The sequence below is a fragment of the Corvus moneduloides genome, chromosome 1, assembly GCF_009650955.1.
Source record: "Corvus moneduloides isolate bCorMon1 chromosome 1, bCorMon1.pri, whole genome shotgun sequence".
Lineage (NCBI taxonomy): Eukaryota > Metazoa > Chordata > Aves > Passeriformes > Corvidae > Corvus > Corvus moneduloides.
Genome location: NC_045476.1, coordinates 107,374,226 through 107,394,370, shown reverse-complemented (window position 1 = coordinate 107,394,370; position 20,145 = coordinate 107,374,226). Strand labels below are relative to the sequence as shown.

The window sequence follows — 20,145 nt, the reverse complement described above, 5'->3', positions numbered from 1 at the left end:
TACATAATGAAAACAGAGGCCCTCTTCCAAAGAACTTTCAATGTGATAAAAATAATAACAGACTTTTGTAATGCCTGTAAAATCAGTGGAGTTACAAGACGAAGCAGCAGTTGCCTCATTCAAGATTATTAGTTAATTTTATGCATATTTAATGTGAGGTTATATCAAGGTGTTTGCTTGATATAACCTCATAGGTCTATTATGACCTAGATATATCATAATATGATATAATCTATTGATCTAATCTATTATTATCTAGAGGTTAATCTATCATAAGATAGGTCATAATAGATGACACGATAAGATAACTTTACTGACTACCTGTCTATAAATAGATAGGTAAGTACATATAAATAGATAGACAGACCAACTGAATGAACATTTCTATCTATACATCCTGGGGGATGTAGCTCCCTGCCTCTCAGAAGCTCTCAATCTGTATTGAACACAGTGAGTTTTGCCCATATCTTCTTGAACACATGGGCTTTTTAGTCACACAGCTCAGAGCACTGTCAAACTATACATCTTAGACTGATTATAATAGCTATCTTGAATCTCAGAAGAATCTGAAAACAACTGCATGTCTCTGTAGCGTGCACAATTACCTGCATTTGTGCACTGACTGGATTATTTTTGCATTCAAAAAATATTTCATTGATCTTCAGAACCTATTATCCTATTAATATGGTCATTGCTTCCATTAATAGGATACCTGTATCTGTAAATAATTGAAATAGATGCTTGCAAATTAACTGGAAATATAGATACTTAATCTGATCACTGACGGGTAATTTTTTTTCTTTTTTATAATGATCTCATCTTCAACTGTCTATCAAGAGTGTGAAACTGTGAGTTTAGCTAAAATGAAATGGACCTCTGCAATTTTGAAATAATCTTTTGTTAAAAATAGAAATCTTCTTGTTTAGTTGGGTGTGATTTCTCAGTTGATCTTACCTCTGCAACTTCAAAAATATATGACTGGGAAAGTTAAATTTGTTGAAGTAATATGAATGCTTTTATGAAGTCATTAAGTAGAAGGCTATAGTATTTATAGACTTGTGTTTTAGAAAAGTCACATTTTATAATTTGTCTTTTTATTCCTTTATCTAGATAATACTGCGACAGTATTAACCAAAAGAAACGGGTTTCGGAGACAGGAACAGTCTGTTTTCTACTTGCCAATATTCATAGTGGACAGTGGATCACCTTCACTTAGTAGCACTAATACTCTCACCATCAGGGTCTGTGATTGTGATGCAGATGGTATTGCTCAGACGTGCAATGCAGAAGCATATATCTTGCCGGCAGGACTTAGCACTGGAGCCCTGATAGCAATATTGGCTTGTGTCTTGACACTGCTAGGTATGTCTTTTTTCTGTTACCCTTATTTTCCATTCAACACATAGTAGCAGAAGATATATGCATACAAGCTTCAACATTCCCCTTCACCCTAATTTCTGTAAACACGCACAGATAGTATTCAAGGAAGAGCAGCATTTTGTATCATGACACAAGAAAACCTTTAGATTGGGATTATCAATTTGCATACTTTGTTTCTATATTAAACTGCCTCCAGACAGATATAAGAAATAACAGTAAAAGAAAAAAATATTACTTGCCTCAAATTCAATATTTAAAAGACAGACAGTTCAGTTTATGGAAGCATTTGGTTTAGCATACTCACCATATAACCAGTATCAGCGTGTTCCTTTTCCACAGGAATAAGTGTTTTTAAACTTCTATTGATTTGCATAGAACAAAAGATATTCAGAAAATGCAACAGATGTAATTTACTGATGAGAATCATAATTGATTGACATAATCTACAGAGTGATCTTTTGTTACTTTGATAACACAGTTGGATTTTATGTTGAGCAGTGAAACTGCAACTAGATAAAAGGCAGTGGAAAAGAGTGGAATAGTGTCAACATCCTAGTTTGCCTAGCATTTCTCATGTAATACCTAGTCATTAAACAGTAAAGGGTCAAATCAAGAAATAAAGATAAAGGATCAGGTGAGCAAAAGTGAGGTTTTGCCTATTGTCTGAAAATTCATATGGTAACAAGGATACCCGGGGTTCAGCACACAAGAATTTTCATCAGTGTTGTTATCAATTAAGAGATTTTTCTATTCCCTGTCTGTACGTACCAGTCTAAGGAAAGGTAGAAGGCCACAGTCTTCTTATGTTGGTATAATCTCAGTGATGTTTTATCTGTCACTGTTGCCAAAGTAATTTAGATAGGTCAAATCAAGAGACTTGTGTCCAAACTTCTGTTCATGACAATATTTCCACCATGTATAGATACATCTTCATTAGCACTCTTGATTCGTGTCACTGGAAACCATTAGAAGGAAATGTTCCTTCTGCTAAAATATTTCTAAAGGACTCCAAAATGAAAAACCTGTTGCATACTTTTTTTACAGAGTAATAAAAATCATTACCTCTGCAATGAACTGAACCAACTTACTCAGTAGCTATATATATATATAGGAGGTGGCATTTCTAAAGTTTTCCATCTCCGTGACATAAAAAAAATCTAACACCATAAGCCTTTATTCTCACTCAACACATGGTAGGCCTAGGTTTATGAAATGAAAGGGAATTATTGCCAAAAGTTTTAATGAACATTTTTAAATACCATTTTTCTAGTAGCATTTCTAGCCAATTAATGTACACAAGTGAACTTTATCTGGACAAGAAGCTAAATGTTAGAGTTCAAAAAGATATAAAAATATTCTCTTATATCAACTGGCATTAGTATCAGTGAAAAAACACCTGTTTTAAACTTTAGTCCAATATACTTAGGAACAAAATTTCTGTAACCATAGCAATTCATTTGATCCCAAAATGAAATGTCACCATTTCTGTTGTACGTGAGAAAGGAGCCTCTGAAGATTACACAGGAAACTGCTGTAGGTACCATACAGCCTGGTCTTGCCGTAAACTTTTCTTAAATAGAAGCTGTATGATTTCAAGTCAACCATTGAGTGGAGACAGCATGTTGGCACCAAATAACTTGATTATTCTACTCAGTACACCAGGGTTCAAATGCAACCAGTAGATCAAGAAACTTGAGCTTTTATTCCAGTCATTTTTAAAGTGTTCTGAACAAGGGTTTGGTAAAAAAATCTTGCACATTACCACATTACCATTGATTTTATTTGACAAAGACTTTGGGTTTCCGAAGTCATCTGTTTGAAGGCATCAACATTGTTTATCCAAAAAGACATTTGTATTGGCCATCATCACTTCCAGTCTAAACTGTTCCTTTTGAGTACATTTCAGAGCTGCAGGAACAGGTTAGACTGCATTTATATGATAGCCCTGGCTTTGAGTGCTGCATTTTAGTACTGTATTCTGTTTTATTGTCAGCCACATGCCAGTGTCCACAAGGAAGAAGTACCTAAGCATCACTGATGCCCAGTGAACCCCAACCAACTGTTACAGCTTGTCTGGTCCCAGAGCCTTTCTTCTCTCATTTGTTCTTCGAACATATTTTCTGGGCCCAACTGCATGGTGGTATTGCTAGGAATTTACTTTTTCCCTTTTGCTCTTTGCATTAATTCCTGAGAAAAATGCTGAAGATCCACTAGTACTGCATAAAAAAAGGCTTCAGCTGTTGGCAAGTGAACTGGGACAAGGGATGCACATTTTTGTGTAAGACTTTTATCAGTGAAAAGAGGTGGATCAATATCTTTTTCTGACCCAAGATTACCACCCAGTGTAAATGCAGTCACATTGATCAATGTCATTTTAATATGGGTGCCAGTTGTAAAGCAGAAAAGGCATGAAATTTGCATAAATTGAATGAATACATGCATTCTGGCACCAGTGTCTTGAATTCTCAACTAGCTCTCCTTTTCTTAAAGTTAGTATGATATGCTTTATGTTCTTTCCCCATACCTCCCTGTGTCTCATATATAACAATTTGTCTCTACCAAGGCCCAGATTGTCTCAGTGGGATTTCTTATTACTTTTACTTAAGCAACCAGTCAATTTTAGATAAGCACAATATTTTCACAGACCCTACAAAGGAAGAACATTACTAAGTCATATTATTTCGTGATAATTGCATATAACATGGTATACACTTCTTTTTCAAACTAAAATAATTTTAGAAGTTAAAAACATTTAAAAACAAAATCTCTTTCTATCTTCATACTGACTGATGGAGATTAAATGGTAAATTTTATTTCAAATGAAAGTTCCAGTACTTTGTTAATTACTCAATACGGCTTTCCAATTATGCAGTAAGGCTAAGTTTTACAGAAAGAAAAAAAATCTAAAAAAATCATAAAAAGCATATAAAAGTAGTAGTAATTGGATTAATTTGGGATTGCACATAATTTTGAGGAAAGTAAGCAGGAATTTTTTAACTGTTCTGAAAATTATATGGTAATTTAATTCAAGGTAATTTGTTTTTCAGTTAGCATCTTCCGGACACAGTAATTGCTTTTGTAACAACTGTTTAGCATAAAATGTTTACATAAAATCACACACACAGAATATTCACCTGTAGATAACCTAATTGCATTTGAGAGCTTAAGTATTTTCTTTGTATTGATTCAATGGAAAGTTAGATTGGAACAATACTTTCTCATGATTTTTTTCTTTCATGCTTCTGAATGTAATCTATTAGTGTCACCTATTTTCTTAGAAAGACTGAAGAAAGCTTCCTATTGGTGTGGCACTAGAGTTTACAAATTAGTAATACATTGATAAAACTTCAAAATACAGCTTTAAATAATTATTTTTTCAGTTGAAAGACAGCAAATTTGTTATCATTATCACAATACCTGCAAAACGCAAATTAAATCAGAACACATAACTGTGATTTGTAAACAAGAAGAAACAGTTCAAGTTATAAGAATCTAATTCTCTAAATAGGTATAACGTGTACAGAATGTGACTATGTAATATGTGTGGAGTTTGGCCTTGCAGTTTTAAAAGTGATAAATGTGTAACTGGGGGAAAACATTTAACTGGGATTAACAACACTTCCAGAAAGTAGTTGAATAAGAAATGCAGCAGCTGTTTTCTGAAAGTTAGGGACCTGATTAGGGTCACTCAGTGTGGACATTTAAAGGTCACCATCACTTTGCAAATATCAGTCCAAACTGATTAAACAACAGGTTTAAGTGAACGTATAAGTGGGAATTAAATTCGAGTTTCTTGAGTCTTGGCCTCTATAATCCCCAAAACTTATCTGCCTGTACTGGCAACTGCAAGGTATAACTAAATAGGCTATTAGCGTGCTGTTTAGATGGCTGAGGTTCTCCAATCATCAGCTTTATGAATCATGACACACCTAAGGCATAAACCAGTCTGCTGATCTGCTTGCAGCTGATGTGGCTTATTGCTATAGTAAATTCCTGGCTTAGGGGTGTAGTGTATACAAAGCATGGTAATGCTTGTGATTTAGCTCTGTGACCTACTGTATAGCTCTGTGCCTCACTGTATAGCTCTGCATGTTGTCTTCTCTCTCAGGGTGTCTCATAACTTTTATGACTTCCTTACAATTATGTTGCAATCGCCTTGAGTACAAAAGGAAAAATTAGTACTAAACCAGGGAAATATGTTCAGGTGACCTAAACCTGACTTATTACCAGATCATACCAAAATGGAAATTTCCTGGTAATTCTAGAAAGAGCACTGCAAAATGGCAAAGCAAAAATCCGCTCTTGCATTCAAAGGTGTTTGTTTAAAGACTGATTTGGGTATACCGAAACTATGAACATTAGTGTTAAATCTATACTGACACAAGGATTAAACTGTGTATTACCTCAGCTAATATAAAGACAAACAAAATTTTTTTCTCGGCTATTGTACCTATTAAAGGAAATCAATGTTTCCAACAATGCAGGTGAATCAGAAGAATTAAAAGGTTAGTTTAAATCTGTCTTTGTTAATTCTGGTTGTTAAAGTCTTTATAATTAGTTGCTTAAAATATCGATTGATTTCTTTATTTGTTACATCACATATGAAATCTGCATTGTCACTTCATCTCTTTAGTATGAGTTGGGTGTATCAGCATGGAGCCAATCTAGTGCCCTCAATGTGCAATACATATGTGCCTAAAGGTTTTCCACCGTATTATTTCTTTTCTAAGAATCATGAAATTAGGTTTTTAGAAGTTTGGCCAGTCCCTAATTACTGACTTAATCTCTGCTTTTGTCATAAATGTAGGAAATAAAAGCCCGCCATGACTTAATGAGAAATGAAAAAACTTTGAAATAATTTGCATTTGATTTAGATATCAGTGAAAGTTGTTTAGGGCTTGTATTCATCTCTGCAGCTGCAATGTAGCTAAAGCTTTGTTCATTTAGAGGTTAAACTTTATTGTTCATGGCTGTTGGAAAGGCTAGAAATTAATAATCTTATAAAGTCATCTAAATGCTAAAATATTTAACCTTTAGAAAGGCTCCATATTTTTCTTGGCTTCAAGCAAGTATGAGGTAGAAAGAACACTATATAAAACATTCATTGTATCTTGATTTTTATTGTACCTTTAGGCAGACCTTCCTACTAAGCTTCGTATTTTACACTTATTAGCAGGTCTTTAACTTTCAACATGAAGTATGTTAAAAAGGACAGTACAGTGAAAATGCATTTACACTTGAGTAAAGTAAATGATTATCTGCTTACTTATATGGCAATAAAAAAATGTGGCAGCAAATGTTAAAAATAATAGTTAAAAAAATTATGTCAATAGAAATCTTGGTTTAAATATATATTCGTATTGTCAGCAAGCTAATTTGCCTTTCACTTTAAAATATCTTTTACAATGAGGAAAAACATTAAGAATGGAGTGCAGTTGTCTCTGATGACAATTTTATGTTCTCTGCCGTATAATTTACAGCTTAATTTGTATTATACAAATATCAGAATGTTTTGGAATTCCACAAATGTCACTTTAAAGGTCAATATTTCATATTATTAAACTGCTTATGTAAATATTGTTCGAAGCAAAATGCCCCAAACTAATGGCTTCTGAATTCAATACATAAAGCATGAATCAGGTAGATGCCAGGGGCAAAAAACATGAAAGGGTGATGCTGATTACGAAGTAATATAGTCATGAGACATCTATTAGTAGATGGATTATTGGATGTGTGCTTGGTAGCTACTGAGAAAAGAGGAACGAATTGTTGCCTAATATATTTGTCAAAAAGTTTAGGGGAAAAAAAACCTAGTTGCAGTTTTATTTTTAGGCATGTGTGGCTCCAAAGGGAAATAACAATTGTGCAGAAATGCATGTCCTGCTTTATTTGGTTCCAAATAGTGCCATAATATCTGTAGACACATACAGCTTTGTTGCATGTACAAATTAATGGTTTATTCTAGCCAAGAAATCCTAATATTAAACCATTCCTCACAATGGCTAGATTGATACTGATTGTAAGATTCCTCCATGAAAGGAAAGGCTTTCAAGAAAAGTAGTCCTACATCATGCAATTTTTGGAGGCCACTTTTGAGACTACCTAGCGAACCTCAAGCTTAATATTATCTATATCACCTTTTAGCTTTTGCTTTTCCATATGTTTCTACAACATTTAATTGGCATTGTAATTAAAGATTGAAAACCTTATGAATGCATATATTCACATATTCTTAACATTAAAAATAATCATAAAATCAGAAGAGATTAATTAAATGTGGAATGTCACTTTTCAAAGTACTGTTATTTTTACAGTCATATTGAATGTCTGTTATTTCCTAAGAGTATCATTAACTCAGCAAATGTTATCCAGATGCTACAATATAGTATTAAACATTTTCTAGGAGGATGATTCACACTCCATCATGTCCCACAGATGGATGCAATATCCATAGCATTGGTTCCATATTTTTTCTGTCAGCAATGATGTTTCTCTACCAAACTGTATTAGAGCAAGAGGACCCTTGAGCTACTTTCTTGCAGTACTTTTGACTGTCACTGCAGTTTAGTATTAGCTTTCAAGTGGAAAGAAACTTTAAGGACTAAAATTAAATAACCAGTTACATTTCTAGTACTGGTTCATCCAGTAAACTCCAGCCCTAGCAGTTCTCATTAGATGTAAGTCATAAATCTGTAGTACTTTGCACTTTTCAGGAAAGAGAGATCTTATATAAGGGTGGTTTTATTCCATGAACTAACAGTCTGATTTTACACATTGCTTAACAATTTGTTGTCTCCAATCTATAATTTTTTAACTTTATTTTTGTTCAGCAGGTATTGGTCATACATTTTAATTCAGTCACTTCCCAAACCATAGTTTTTAAATTCTATTCCGTTATTTTACGAATGTGCTTTTTTCACATGGGCATTTAAGAGTTCAGGAAAAGGTCTTTATTTTTTTAATATTATTATAATTTCTTGGCTGTTAGATTGTCATAATTAGACTGAAACAGTATTGAAATTTATGTTTAGCAGACAGTGTGGGTTATAGAATTAGAGATGAAGATGCTAATCCTGAATGACTAGGGAAATAGATTCTTTAGGGTCTAAAAAGCTTACAGTTTAAAAGTTATTTCAGAACCTGCTAGGTTTCACATCAAACTGCATAAATTTCTTGCTATTTCCATATATATTTGCCATATAAATTAATGAGTACTTCCAATATTAGGAAGAATATGAGAAAACTTCAGCACAGCTAAAACTCTAGCTTTTCTTTGTTCCAGTTCTTGTCTTGCTGATTGTCACCATGAGGCGACGGAAAAAAGAGCCCCTCATTTTTGATGAAGAGAGAGATATCAGAGAAAACATTGTCAGGTACGATGATGAGGGTGGTGGAGAAGAAGACACAGAGGCTTTTGATATGGCTGCCTTGAGGAACCTCAACATCATGCGAGACACCAAGACCAGAAGGGATGTGACACCTGAGATTCAGTTCTTGAGCAGACCAACTTTTAAAAGTATCCCAGATAATGTCATTTTTAGGGAATTTATCTGGGAAAGACTAAAGGAAGCTGACGTGGACCCCTGCGCGCCACCCTACGACTCCCTGCAGACATACGCGTTTGAGGGGAACGGCTCGGTGGCAGAGTCGCTCAGTTCTTTAGATTCCATCAGCTCAAACTCTGACCAGAACTACGATTACCTCAGTGACTGGGGCCCTCGTTTTAAAAGGCTTGCAGATATGTATGGGACTGGACCAGACTGCTTATACTCCTAGCCTTGGAACCTTTCTCTGAAAATGCACTGAAGAATATTAAAACAGAAAACTCAACCTTACAGACTGAGGAAAGTTGTAAATATTTCTCCATTTTTAAAATTTTAGGTTGTTTTTTTTTTGTCTTGGTGGAACATATCTTCATTAGACTTGTCCTAGGGACTGCACTGACCACACAAAATATGAGCATTTGGTGGCATTTTTGATAAAATGAAATGCTCAGCCACGTTCAAATAGATAGCAACCCTCAAATACCTGCAGAGGCAACTCACTTTCAAGAGTATGCAGTCACTTCAGCGAGCTGGTGATACTCTGTAGATGCCTTCACAGTATTGCTATATTGAGAGTACAGAGTCTCTTGTTTAAGAAGAAATAAACTTCCAAGTATATAACTCAACACAATATTACAATACATGGTATTTACACATGCAAGGATTTTTTTAGCAAATTTTCTTTACAGTGGGCATACAGCTTACTAGAACAAAAGCAGAAGGACTGATGAAAACAAACAGAAACCCAGGAAGTATTTTTTTTGTGTTTCTCTGTTTGTTCTCAGAGCTATTTAATTAGAAGCCTGTAATTTTCTGAGTAGTTTTTGAGAAATTATTGTTTGTACTGAGAAATTCCACAGTGTTTGTCATCAACTTATGAAGTAGCTTAAAATCCACATAAAATGAGAAATATGGAGGTGTAGTCTTATGCCTGGGAAGTTTTGTGATGCCCATGTAGGTATAGAAAAGGTGTTGCTATCTATTTGCTATTTTTTTATTCTCTCTTCTGATTTGTACAGGAGAATTTATCCTTTTTTATTATTGTTTGACATAAAGTATTATATTTATTTTGGAGCTCCAATCTCCACTAAATTCAGGTCCATTTTACTGCCTTATGGTTTTAGACTTGTCAGAACGTGCTGATTTTTCTCCATTCTCAGATAAATGTAGGAAATGAAGCATGGAAGTGGAGAAATTACAGTAAACAATGCCACCCACCATTCATCCCACAGAAAGGAGAGCAGCTCCAAGGATGTGCAGTTGTTCTTCTGAGCCATTACAAAGTCTGAGACATTTAAAGAAAATATTTGTACATTGAATTTTTTGAAAGAAGACTGCAGAGGTAGCTAGGAGTGTCTTCAAGGCAAGATTTAGTTTTCAAGTTTAAACACGCTGTATTCTTCAAAGACTGTAAACACCTTGCTTTTCTTCTTCCCCTTCTCTTTTGCTGCTGATGAATCACAGCAAAAGATTTTTAAATTTCTTTCTTGTGTTAAGCAATGTAGTACTATTAACTTCAGAAGTCGTCTTTAGATCTTGCTGCACATAAGTATTTTTTCCCCAAGGTGTTAACTCACTGCACATAATTTCTATGCTGGTTCAGGAGTGCCAAAACAGAAGGACAACTATTGTTGGTTAATATACTGTATGGTTTTGAAGTAGGATTTCTTAGAATAAGACAACTTTTTTATGATTCTGACAATATTTATACTTCATCTTTCATGATTTGTTACTAGATAATAAGGCATATATTCAAGTAAAATAGTGGGTTTAAGTATTATTTCAGACTTTTTTTTGTTTGTTTTAGATAAAATGTAGATGAGTTTCTAAATTAGAGTCTGTTCCTGCAAAATTTTTGCTTGTATTTAACTTGAGATGACTTGACCTACCTGCATTTACTGAGAGGTACACAGAATTGTTTGCAGAACTGTTTGTTAACAGAAGGTACTCCACAGAGGATGGTGCTCACACTTAAAGTACTTCGTTCTGAGAGAAGGATCCTTGTACTGAAATCCTAGTGTATGACTGATGTGAGGCTGGGGGATGGGAAATTATCATTAAGGCTTTGTAATTTTTGCAGCCCAGCATTATCAATTAACTATGTGAAAGTGGCCTTCAGCTCCATCAGAGAAGAAAAATAATTTTAATCATCTACAACATACTTAATTTGAGTCACATTTTAATAGACAATCATTATTTCATAATTCAGTAGATTTGCTTCTAGTTGTATTAAATATATATATATAGGCATATATATATATATATGACAGATTTTGTAATGGAACTGAAAGATATCGTCCATGACTTTTAGTCATACATGTAAGATTTTCAATAAAAAATTTAAAAATACAAAAAAAAAAAGAGCCATGTGTATACGGTTTAATGAGAGCAAGATATGCTGCAGAATTTAAGCAGGTATTAAATCAGCAAGGTTCTGAGAGAACAGTTTTTCATTAATCTCCTTGTTGTTTGTGGGAAGATAATTCATGCATCTGGATTAAGATGTCAAAAATGCTGATTTTAGCACGTAACAGTTGCAGGAGATTTAAATGTGGTTTAGAGTAAACAGCCCAAATTACTCCTTTTCCACCTTCTGTATCTGTAAAAAAACCCAAAAAGCTCCACTATTTGGAAACTATGTTACGGTGGGGGCTTTTTTGGTGTGCTTTCTGTGGTAAAAAATATCCTTTTTTCTGCTACCATAGAAACTCTTGCATATGTATGTTTTCTGTTGCACAGTTCTAATTTAGTGAAGTTTGCTGTTACACTCTACATGCTTGCCTCCTGCTTGCCTTCTGCTTGCAGTAAGAAAGAAAGGTGGAAAGGTAGAACTCCCTTAGGTTCGATGGCAGACGTTACTATAGCATAAGGGTGTGCATAATACACTTACTATATAATGCTCACCAAAAATTACCTCGACTATAAGTTTTGCAGTTTGTAATCTAATTCAAATTCTTTCTCTCAGTCTTATTTATGTTGCATAGGTGGATGGCATAAAGTATATTCTACTGACTAAATGTAAGAAATATTTTCTCTGTCCTGGAAAGGTAATGAAATTATTTGGGCAAATTAATTAAAACAGCCCTTTAAAAAGACTTCCAATCATATTTATTTATTTAACTTTCTGAAAAGCTTCAGTATCTAACTAGAGGCCATAAATCCTAGATAAAAAAATGTATCAAACATTGCAATCACTCCCATCTTGCAGTGGAATAACGTCTTTCCTTTCACTATATGCCAGTTTAATAGTTTTATTTTAAATTGAGATTTCCAAGAATCTTGAAAAATGCTCAGCTTCAAGAGTGCTACTAAAATACCCCTACATAAAATTAAGCTGTTTGAAGAACACTTAAGGTAAAGACTTTTTACTCTCTTTGGACCAGTATGAAATATACTGAATTCAACAGAATCAAACAATGGAGATTCTGGCTTACATTTCTTATTCAAAAGAATAAACTTAGTGTACTTACTCTAGGTTATATTCCCACTAAGACATAGCACAGGCCTTACTAAGCCTTCTAGTTCTGATAGATGCTTAATATAATCACTGTAGGACTCATGAAATTTGATGCTACCAACTCAAACTTCTCCTACTCTCTAAGAATTAACAGAGAAAAAACCCCAACTTTGTTTTTACTCTTTCTTTTATTTGTTGTTTTGAAAGGGAGTGGTAGAATTCATCACAATGTTCCTTTCCAGTTAAAGTCTCTTCTCAATTATTTTTCCTGTTTACCCTTCAGGTGCTAGCAATAATTAGTAAAAATATTTCCTGTCCTTTTTTCTTTTTAGACATTCTGCATGAAAGCACGTTATGAAATATAAAATGGCAGCATCTTATTTTTATGGACAAATACTCTTGTATGATATAAAGGAAAGTCATAGTTTGTCATTCTGAAAAGGAAATAAATACACTATAAAGCATACAATTACATTGATTTTTAAGATCCTTAAAGAGTTGAAAGGTGAACACAATTAACTATATCAAATCTAGTATTAAATTCTTGATTGCAATCTGTCATGTAACTGATTTTAATTTTTTATGTATAGAATTTTTGTCTACTTTAGAATCTATGTAGAGTAATACTGCTTTGAGACATCATTGTATTCACCTCATTAGTGACAGAAGGGGTCATCTATATTTTTATTGGTCTCTGACTGTAAAAGTGAATTGCTAAAGATAGAAATGTCGCTTTATTTGTTTGACAGAAATGGGAAAGTCTACAAGACACCAAGAGCTCTACAAATTTCTGTCTTAACTATGGCATCCCTAAGTTTACCAGATCTACATTTAAGTTTGCCAGATACATCCTAAGATATATTTTCACCCTAGAATGATTTCTTCTACACCAAGAATTCTTTCTCAGTTCATTTTTAATGCAGCTAAAAATGTATTTAATTGTTCACTGATTTTTATAAATTTCTTCCTTAACTGTTGTTCTTTGAACTAGGGGAATCTCAGCATACAATATGATCTATTTTCTAGAAGGTAATGAAAAAAAAGATCTACATATAATAGGCTATACTTTGTTACTATAATTTACATCTTCTCACAAAAGAAAGAAAAAATCTTTCCCTATGGTACATAAAATCTGCATACATTAGACCACACAATTGCATACAGAAATATATTCGTTGAAAAAACTTGATTTACCTCATCATTATATGACACAGGATTGTAATGGAATCTTTATATGGAGCCTTATATATCTAATCAAACACAATGAAAGAAGAAATCAGCATAAAAATTTTCTGAAATCAGAAGAAAATCTCCTTTGAAGCCACAGTGGTGTGTTGCATACAGTCCTCATATGTGAACACGTATTTTCTACAATTATATGTACATTTAAACATTCCACTCCTAAACAATTTCTTTTAAAATACCTTTTTTTAATCAGAGGGTATCTGGAAAAAAGTAATCCTACTCTCAAAAACTTTGTTTATCCCCATCAATGACTGAGGTAGAAAAATATAATTAAGGCTCAGGCAAAACTTTCAACATTGCCCCCATGATGAAAGCAAATTGGTTTCATATTTTGACCCAAAGTAGTTTAAAAGCTGTTAGAAGTGTTGCAAGGACTGTGATTTCCATAAATTTTTTTAAGAGATGGTATCAAATTGAAATTCCTATTCCTAGAAATGGTGTAAAGTTGAGTTTAATATTTGGATGATTAACTGAGGTCATAAACCTTTTGTGCAGCATAACAGCAAGCTGAATGCTGAACCACTACTGAAAAAAAATCAAGGATTTTACTTTCTACTTCTATTCACCAGTATCTTGGTCAAAGTCAGAATTTCTTTTCACTGTATACCAAAGTAAAATCATTCTGAGTCTAAGCTGAACACAGTAGGAAATTAAATCCTGTCTCTTCTTCACATAGGCTAAAAGACCATTTACCTTGTCATTCTATTCAAGTATTTTTGTCTGATAATGTCTTGACTGCCTAGGTCATTCTACCTGAGACCTGTGAAGTTGATGTGGTTTGGGGGTTTTGTGGGGGTGAGGTTTGGTTGTTTATGTTTTTGTTAATGTTAAAATGGGTATTCTTGCTGAATTGCTTATGTTTGAATGAGCTGACCTTTTTCATTGAATTTTTTGGGTTTCCTTTTCTTTGGTCAAAACCATACTGGCCATGTATATCCTGACTTTTTCTCTATTTTGACTCCAAACCCACCTTTTTCTGTACTGTTAAGAGCACAATAGAAAGTCCTGCGGTGTTCCCTCTCTTTGGTGTCAAGAAACTATGAAGAAAAAGGTAAACATAGGATCAATAGACTGCAGTGAAACTAATCTGTCATTTTCTTGAAACACAAGCTCACAAATTCCATAGTTGAGATGCCATTAACACCATTCAAATCAAGACATTGATTTAATTTTAAATCTTTATAATGTTCTGGTACTACTATCAGCAATTTTTATACATTTTATGAAATCGCATTTTAAAATTGTCAAGGTTTCATCATTATTATTTATATCACGATCTTGATGCACAGAAGAAGGAAAAATTACGAAGTAAAACAGCCCAAGTACAAAATGCCCCTATGTGCACTGACATTTAGTGCAGCATTTTAATTACTGCTCTGCCTTAGTATTCCTCATATGCTGATAGCTTTTCCTCTCTTTGAGGCTAGCTACTGATAAATTAAGATAGTGTGATTTCGAGCCAGATATTCAAGCCACATTAGACCCTTTGAGTCTAACAAGAATATTCAGTCTGAATTTTAATGTCCTTCTATTTCCTTAATGATCAGAACATTCATTATTATTGTCATCAGAGTGTTGAAATTTTATGGAAAAAGAAGTGTTTACTGATTCACCTAAAAAATGCTAGGCAAAATCTTGTTCATGTTGAAGTACTTGGCAGATCTCCCTATGGCTTTCAAGAGGTGTCAAGATTTATACATTGGTAGGGGAGACAGATAAATGATCACTTACATCATCAAGATGGGAGATTGTTGCTTTGAGCTGGATACCTTTTCTTTTTACACAATCTCTTCTACTGACTTTCCCATTTTGGAAGACACAATCTCTTTCTTTTAATGGTAATGTAAATAGCTTAATAGGATGTTTTTAATGGCATAAGCTACTTACTATCAGCATAGTACACATAATCTTGCTGTAATGAATATTATCCTTGCTTATAAAGATAATTTCTGTTCACATGCTAAATAGAGAGACTGTTAGGAAATGTTTACATTTGATGAAGTACCAATGGTAAAATACTGCCTGGAGAAGAAGCCAAAACCAAAGCAAAACACAAACAACGGTTTCTCCTTAAAATAAAAAACACACAGAATTTCCAGGCTATCAAAATTAAATATCTTATACTTTCCTCAGACTGTGGGACCATATGTAGCTTTACTGACTCCTATGACTGTAGGTACAATCCAAATTAACTATAGTCTTCTTGTTTTCAAATATGTTGTCTTGTTGATTCTTGAGATTTTGTTAACATAGAAAAGGGCTGTATCAAAAAAAAGAGAGGTTAAAAGTATCAAGCTTTTTCTGGTGTTTTTAGTGTTTCATAGATGATCTAATGATGTGAAAAATAGTGTTTTACCAGATGCTATCTGAATACAATTTCCTCTGAGCTAATAATATTTCCACCCTGTGGAACAATATCTTCCAACAGTCTGCAATATTTAGCCTGGCCTCATCTCATTCAAATATAAAGAAAGAGGTATTAAGGGGAGAGATTAAACACCTAAGTAAGTGATAAGCTTTATAAGAAATTTTCAGTTAGTCAAAACATTAAGTTTTCCTGTTTTATGTGTGAGGAACACATGAATGGAGCTCTCATAGGACATACAGCTTGTTGATGCAGCTATTGATTCTGTCTGGATATTTGTTCATGTTTTTTCCCCTTCAGTTTCTAGTAGTTTGTGACTTGATTTATCTTTCAGTGTAAGTTAGTATATGATAACATAATAAAATAATATGAAAAATTGATACTTCAAAACAGCTGATCATGAAAAATAGGTTAATATAGTATGTTTGACATATTTTTTTTTACTGCAGCTTAGCACAGGTCAATATACTTTATTGGGACTCAGAGATTAATGTAGGCCAACTTGGCTCATGCACAAAGCACTCCCATGAAGGAATTTAAATTCAAATAGCTACTACAAAATGTGGAGTTATTTGAATATTCAAAAGCCACTGTTCCTTGGAAATAAGCAGAGGTAACCAACAATCCATAATTCTTGTCCTTCTGGGGACGGATAGATATATTCAGAGAAGACAAAAAGGGCAAGCTCTTCAAATTTAACACCTGTAGTGAATATGCATGAAAATCCAATTGACTACTACTGAAAGCAGGATAGAAGCACAGGAGGCATGTCAGTGGCATTCTTTCTAATCAGTCTAATTTAGCCAATTATCGTCATCTCTATTAAGAGTTGTCTTACTTTAGTTTGGGCTTGGTGTATTACACAAAACACAACTGCAGAAACTGAAAAGGTTTACGTTGCCTTCTGGTCAATTTTGCATTCATGAAGAGGTAAAGCAAATACAGACCAAAGCTGTGGCCAGCTGGCTGTCTGGCAGTCTGGCCTCACCTACAGTATAGATAAGACTGATGGTATGGCTGAACCACTACTGAAAAAAAATCAAGGATTTTACTTTCTCCTTCTATTCACCAGTATCTTGGTCAAAGTCAGAATGTCACAGTCAGAAAGGGAAGATTTCCTTAAACCCTTGTGCTTGACTTGTGTGTCAGGACCTCAGGAAAGCCAAGACACTTGTGCCTGATCAGTTTGCCAGTATCCCATTATGGGGACTCTCCACGGAGCAGTCCACTGGAATGGAGGGCAGTTCAACTGTTCAAGCACACACAGCAATAGTGTAAGAGAGACCCCCTCCCAGGTGTGTGGTCGAGTGTGTTACCCACTGCTGGTGACTGCCAGCGCCCTTGAAGGACTCACACAAAGAATTTGCAGAATAACACTATTAGTATAATAGAAAATTGTGACAGGTTAAGGTCCAAAGGTTGCTGGTGATAGTAACTGACTGCAAAATCTTATTCAAAGCAATATATGGATAAGCTCTGATCCCTAGCAAAAGTTAGCTAGAGATAATAATTCAGTGTGCATAGAGCATGATTCTTACCTGATAGATGTCCCCATGGGGGGGAAGATATGTTAAGCTTGTCAACTGATCCCCGAAGTTATCATGGAGTCTTCCCTAACTTCTCCCCATTCTTAACTTGTATAATAATACTTCCTTGTGTCTAGTAGAGCTTGAGTGACTCTAGGCATACTCAGAGAAGGGTGCCCATACCTTGGAGGCAGGCAGCTTTGGGATGGAGGTGTTGATCAGTATTACATCTGAGGTAACCTTGGGATGGGGATGGGCATCAGTATTATATCTGAGGAGAGTGATTTCTCCCTGGTTTCTGGTTCAACAGCAAGACAGCTCTTTTTATCTCCCTTGGTAGGCAGCTAATATGTGGCTTATCAGCTAAAAAGTATCACTGAGTTCCCTCCTCTGCAAGGATTTCAACAGAGCTTGGTCATTGTTTCTCCACTCTGCTCCACTCAGCTTCATCCCCCCCTTAGCATATATTGTGTGTGGGAAGTCGGGCATGTTGACCACATTCCATCCAAGGAACAGCATTTTCCCCCCTATAATTTCTGTACTGTTATAACTTCCCTGTTTTCTTTATTTTTAACCCTCAGTCTTTTCCCTACAATGAATGACAATGTCTTGCTGCCTCACTCTTCATCCTTCCACCGCTCATCGCTTTCTCTAGCTGGAATTTCCTGGAGGAGAGTTGTAACTTAGTGAATTTTCTCTGGACTCATACCACTTATCACAGATGTTGATTAAACCTTAAAAACAGAACAGCAATACTAATGTTACTCTTACTACTAACACAGTGACACTGTCAAAACCAGACATTGTTGGTCTTGGAATCAGAATATCAAGTTATCTGCCCAGGTTTGTCAGTGATCTGATCTGTGGCACTGATTGATCCACTTTTGTCATCTGTTGATAAAAAGACCTGAAGAGGAACAGGAACAATACTTTGGAGAATGAAAATAATATGGCGATGTTCATGTAACAGTTTGATTTGTTTTTGTTAGTTTATTTCATTCCTGCCGTAAGTCTGGAGTAAACTATTCCCTAGCTAATGACAGCAACAATGTCATTTCAATGCTGTATGTAAGAAGGCAAGGAAGCTTCAGAAAACAACAAGCAGTCCTGAAAATTAGTTGGCATTAAGAAGGCATACAAATGAAATGTGATAGTCATACCAGTGTGATGGAATGCTGTAGGAAAAAAAGCCAAAACCCACAAAATGGCTTCCAATACTTTAATTTCATACATTTTATGATTCATATAGTTTCAAAGAAAAAGACATTAAATTAATTTTCTTAGCCATTCTGTCTTTGAAGTAAGCATTCTCTCAAATCTGCAATGAAACAGTGGCATACAAATATTTTGGAGGCCTAGTATACTTTGTAATGAAGTAAAAGGAAGCTTCCTAGCCTTCCACTGAGTATATACAGGGAGACAAAGACAAATACTTTATTGATGTTTTAATGTGAAAGAAGACATACTTGCAAGTAACCAGAAAGGTTTTGAGAATGTATTTTCTCCTCAGCTAACTTACTTCAACAGCTGAAGCTTGTTAATACCCAATCCTAAAGTAAAACATCTATCTTTAAAACCTTATGGTTTAACTAATATGAGACTAAAAAATAAAAACTTTATTGACATCGAAGCTCCATCTGAGGAGGGATAACCAATTTGTCTTTCTTGCCATTCAATCATAAGAAAACCCAATGTCTTTGTAAATTTGAAAGTCTGTCCTTTCTTTGGAAATTAGAAATTAAAGAAATTAAAAGCTCTCTCACTAACAAGTTTTATTGGCAAAGCAATGTGTGAGAAAAGCTAATGGCCTTGAACAGACTACCTTGCCAAATGATATCTCTAAGATTAATCTGCCATGTGTCTAAGGAATCATCAGGTTAGAAAACCAAAATCACTGCTCTGTTAGAAAACCCAGGTGGAGGCAGTTCAGGTAAGCTTTTATCAACCTCAGTAGAAAAACCGGTTTTTGTCTATCACTTTATCTCTGTTATTTGTTGGTGTATGGAAGTTATAGAAACCAATTGATACAGAAAAAAATTTCAACATTATTAGATTTAAAAGTGACCATGCTGTCCAAAACTAATGTGTGAAATAATTCATCAAGATTCAGGCCAATAAATCTGGACTGCTTATATTTTTTCTGAGTGAATTATAAAGGATGCCAATACTCTGACAGCAAAATTATTTTCTGAACTAAATGAGATCTCGTGGAACATGTGTTCTACTGTTTGCTTTCAACATGCTTAAGAGAAAAAGAAAACCAAAACACAGAGAAGCATAAGACATGAGTTCAAAGTTTTTGTAACTACAGTAGTTGTTTTATTTGTCTTCCAGTAGCTCAGAATTTGTGCAATATAGTGGCAATTATTTGGTACTATATTTTGTACCAGAGCAGCAGTGAACTGACCCAGAGGACAGCACGGTTTTTAGCATATTCAGCCTGAGAATGAGGCCAGTTCAGGATTTTAGAGGTATTTAGGCACATGACCAATGACAGTGTGGCAGCTAAAGACCTCTTAAGGGTGATGATCAGAGCTGTACCCTCATCTTCCAAATTCCCCAGAGACCAGATGTCTGAGGACAACATCCTTCAGACAGTGGAATGTGACAAAAGTCTCTACCTTAGGA

At 34.6% G+C, this 20,145-nt stretch overlaps 1 protein-coding gene across 2 annotated transcripts in view; it reads left to right on the top strand.

The window, feature by feature from the left end:
* Positions 1–19,279, top strand: part of LOC116449627 (cadherin-7) — a 92,685-nt gene extending 73,406 nt beyond the window's left edge. For both annotated transcript variants that reach the window (XM_032121338.1, XM_032121328.1), the window contains exons 11-12: positions 1,111–1,362; positions 8,663–19,279. In XM_032121338.1, coding sequence (XP_031977229.1) covers positions 1,111–1,362; positions 8,663–9,156 — 746 coding nt within the window. In that variant the 3' untranslated portion in view covers positions 9,157–19,279. The remainder of the gene's footprint in view (positions 1–1,110; positions 1,363–8,662) is intronic.
* The last annotated feature ends 866 nt before the right edge of the window (positions 19,280–20,145 follow it).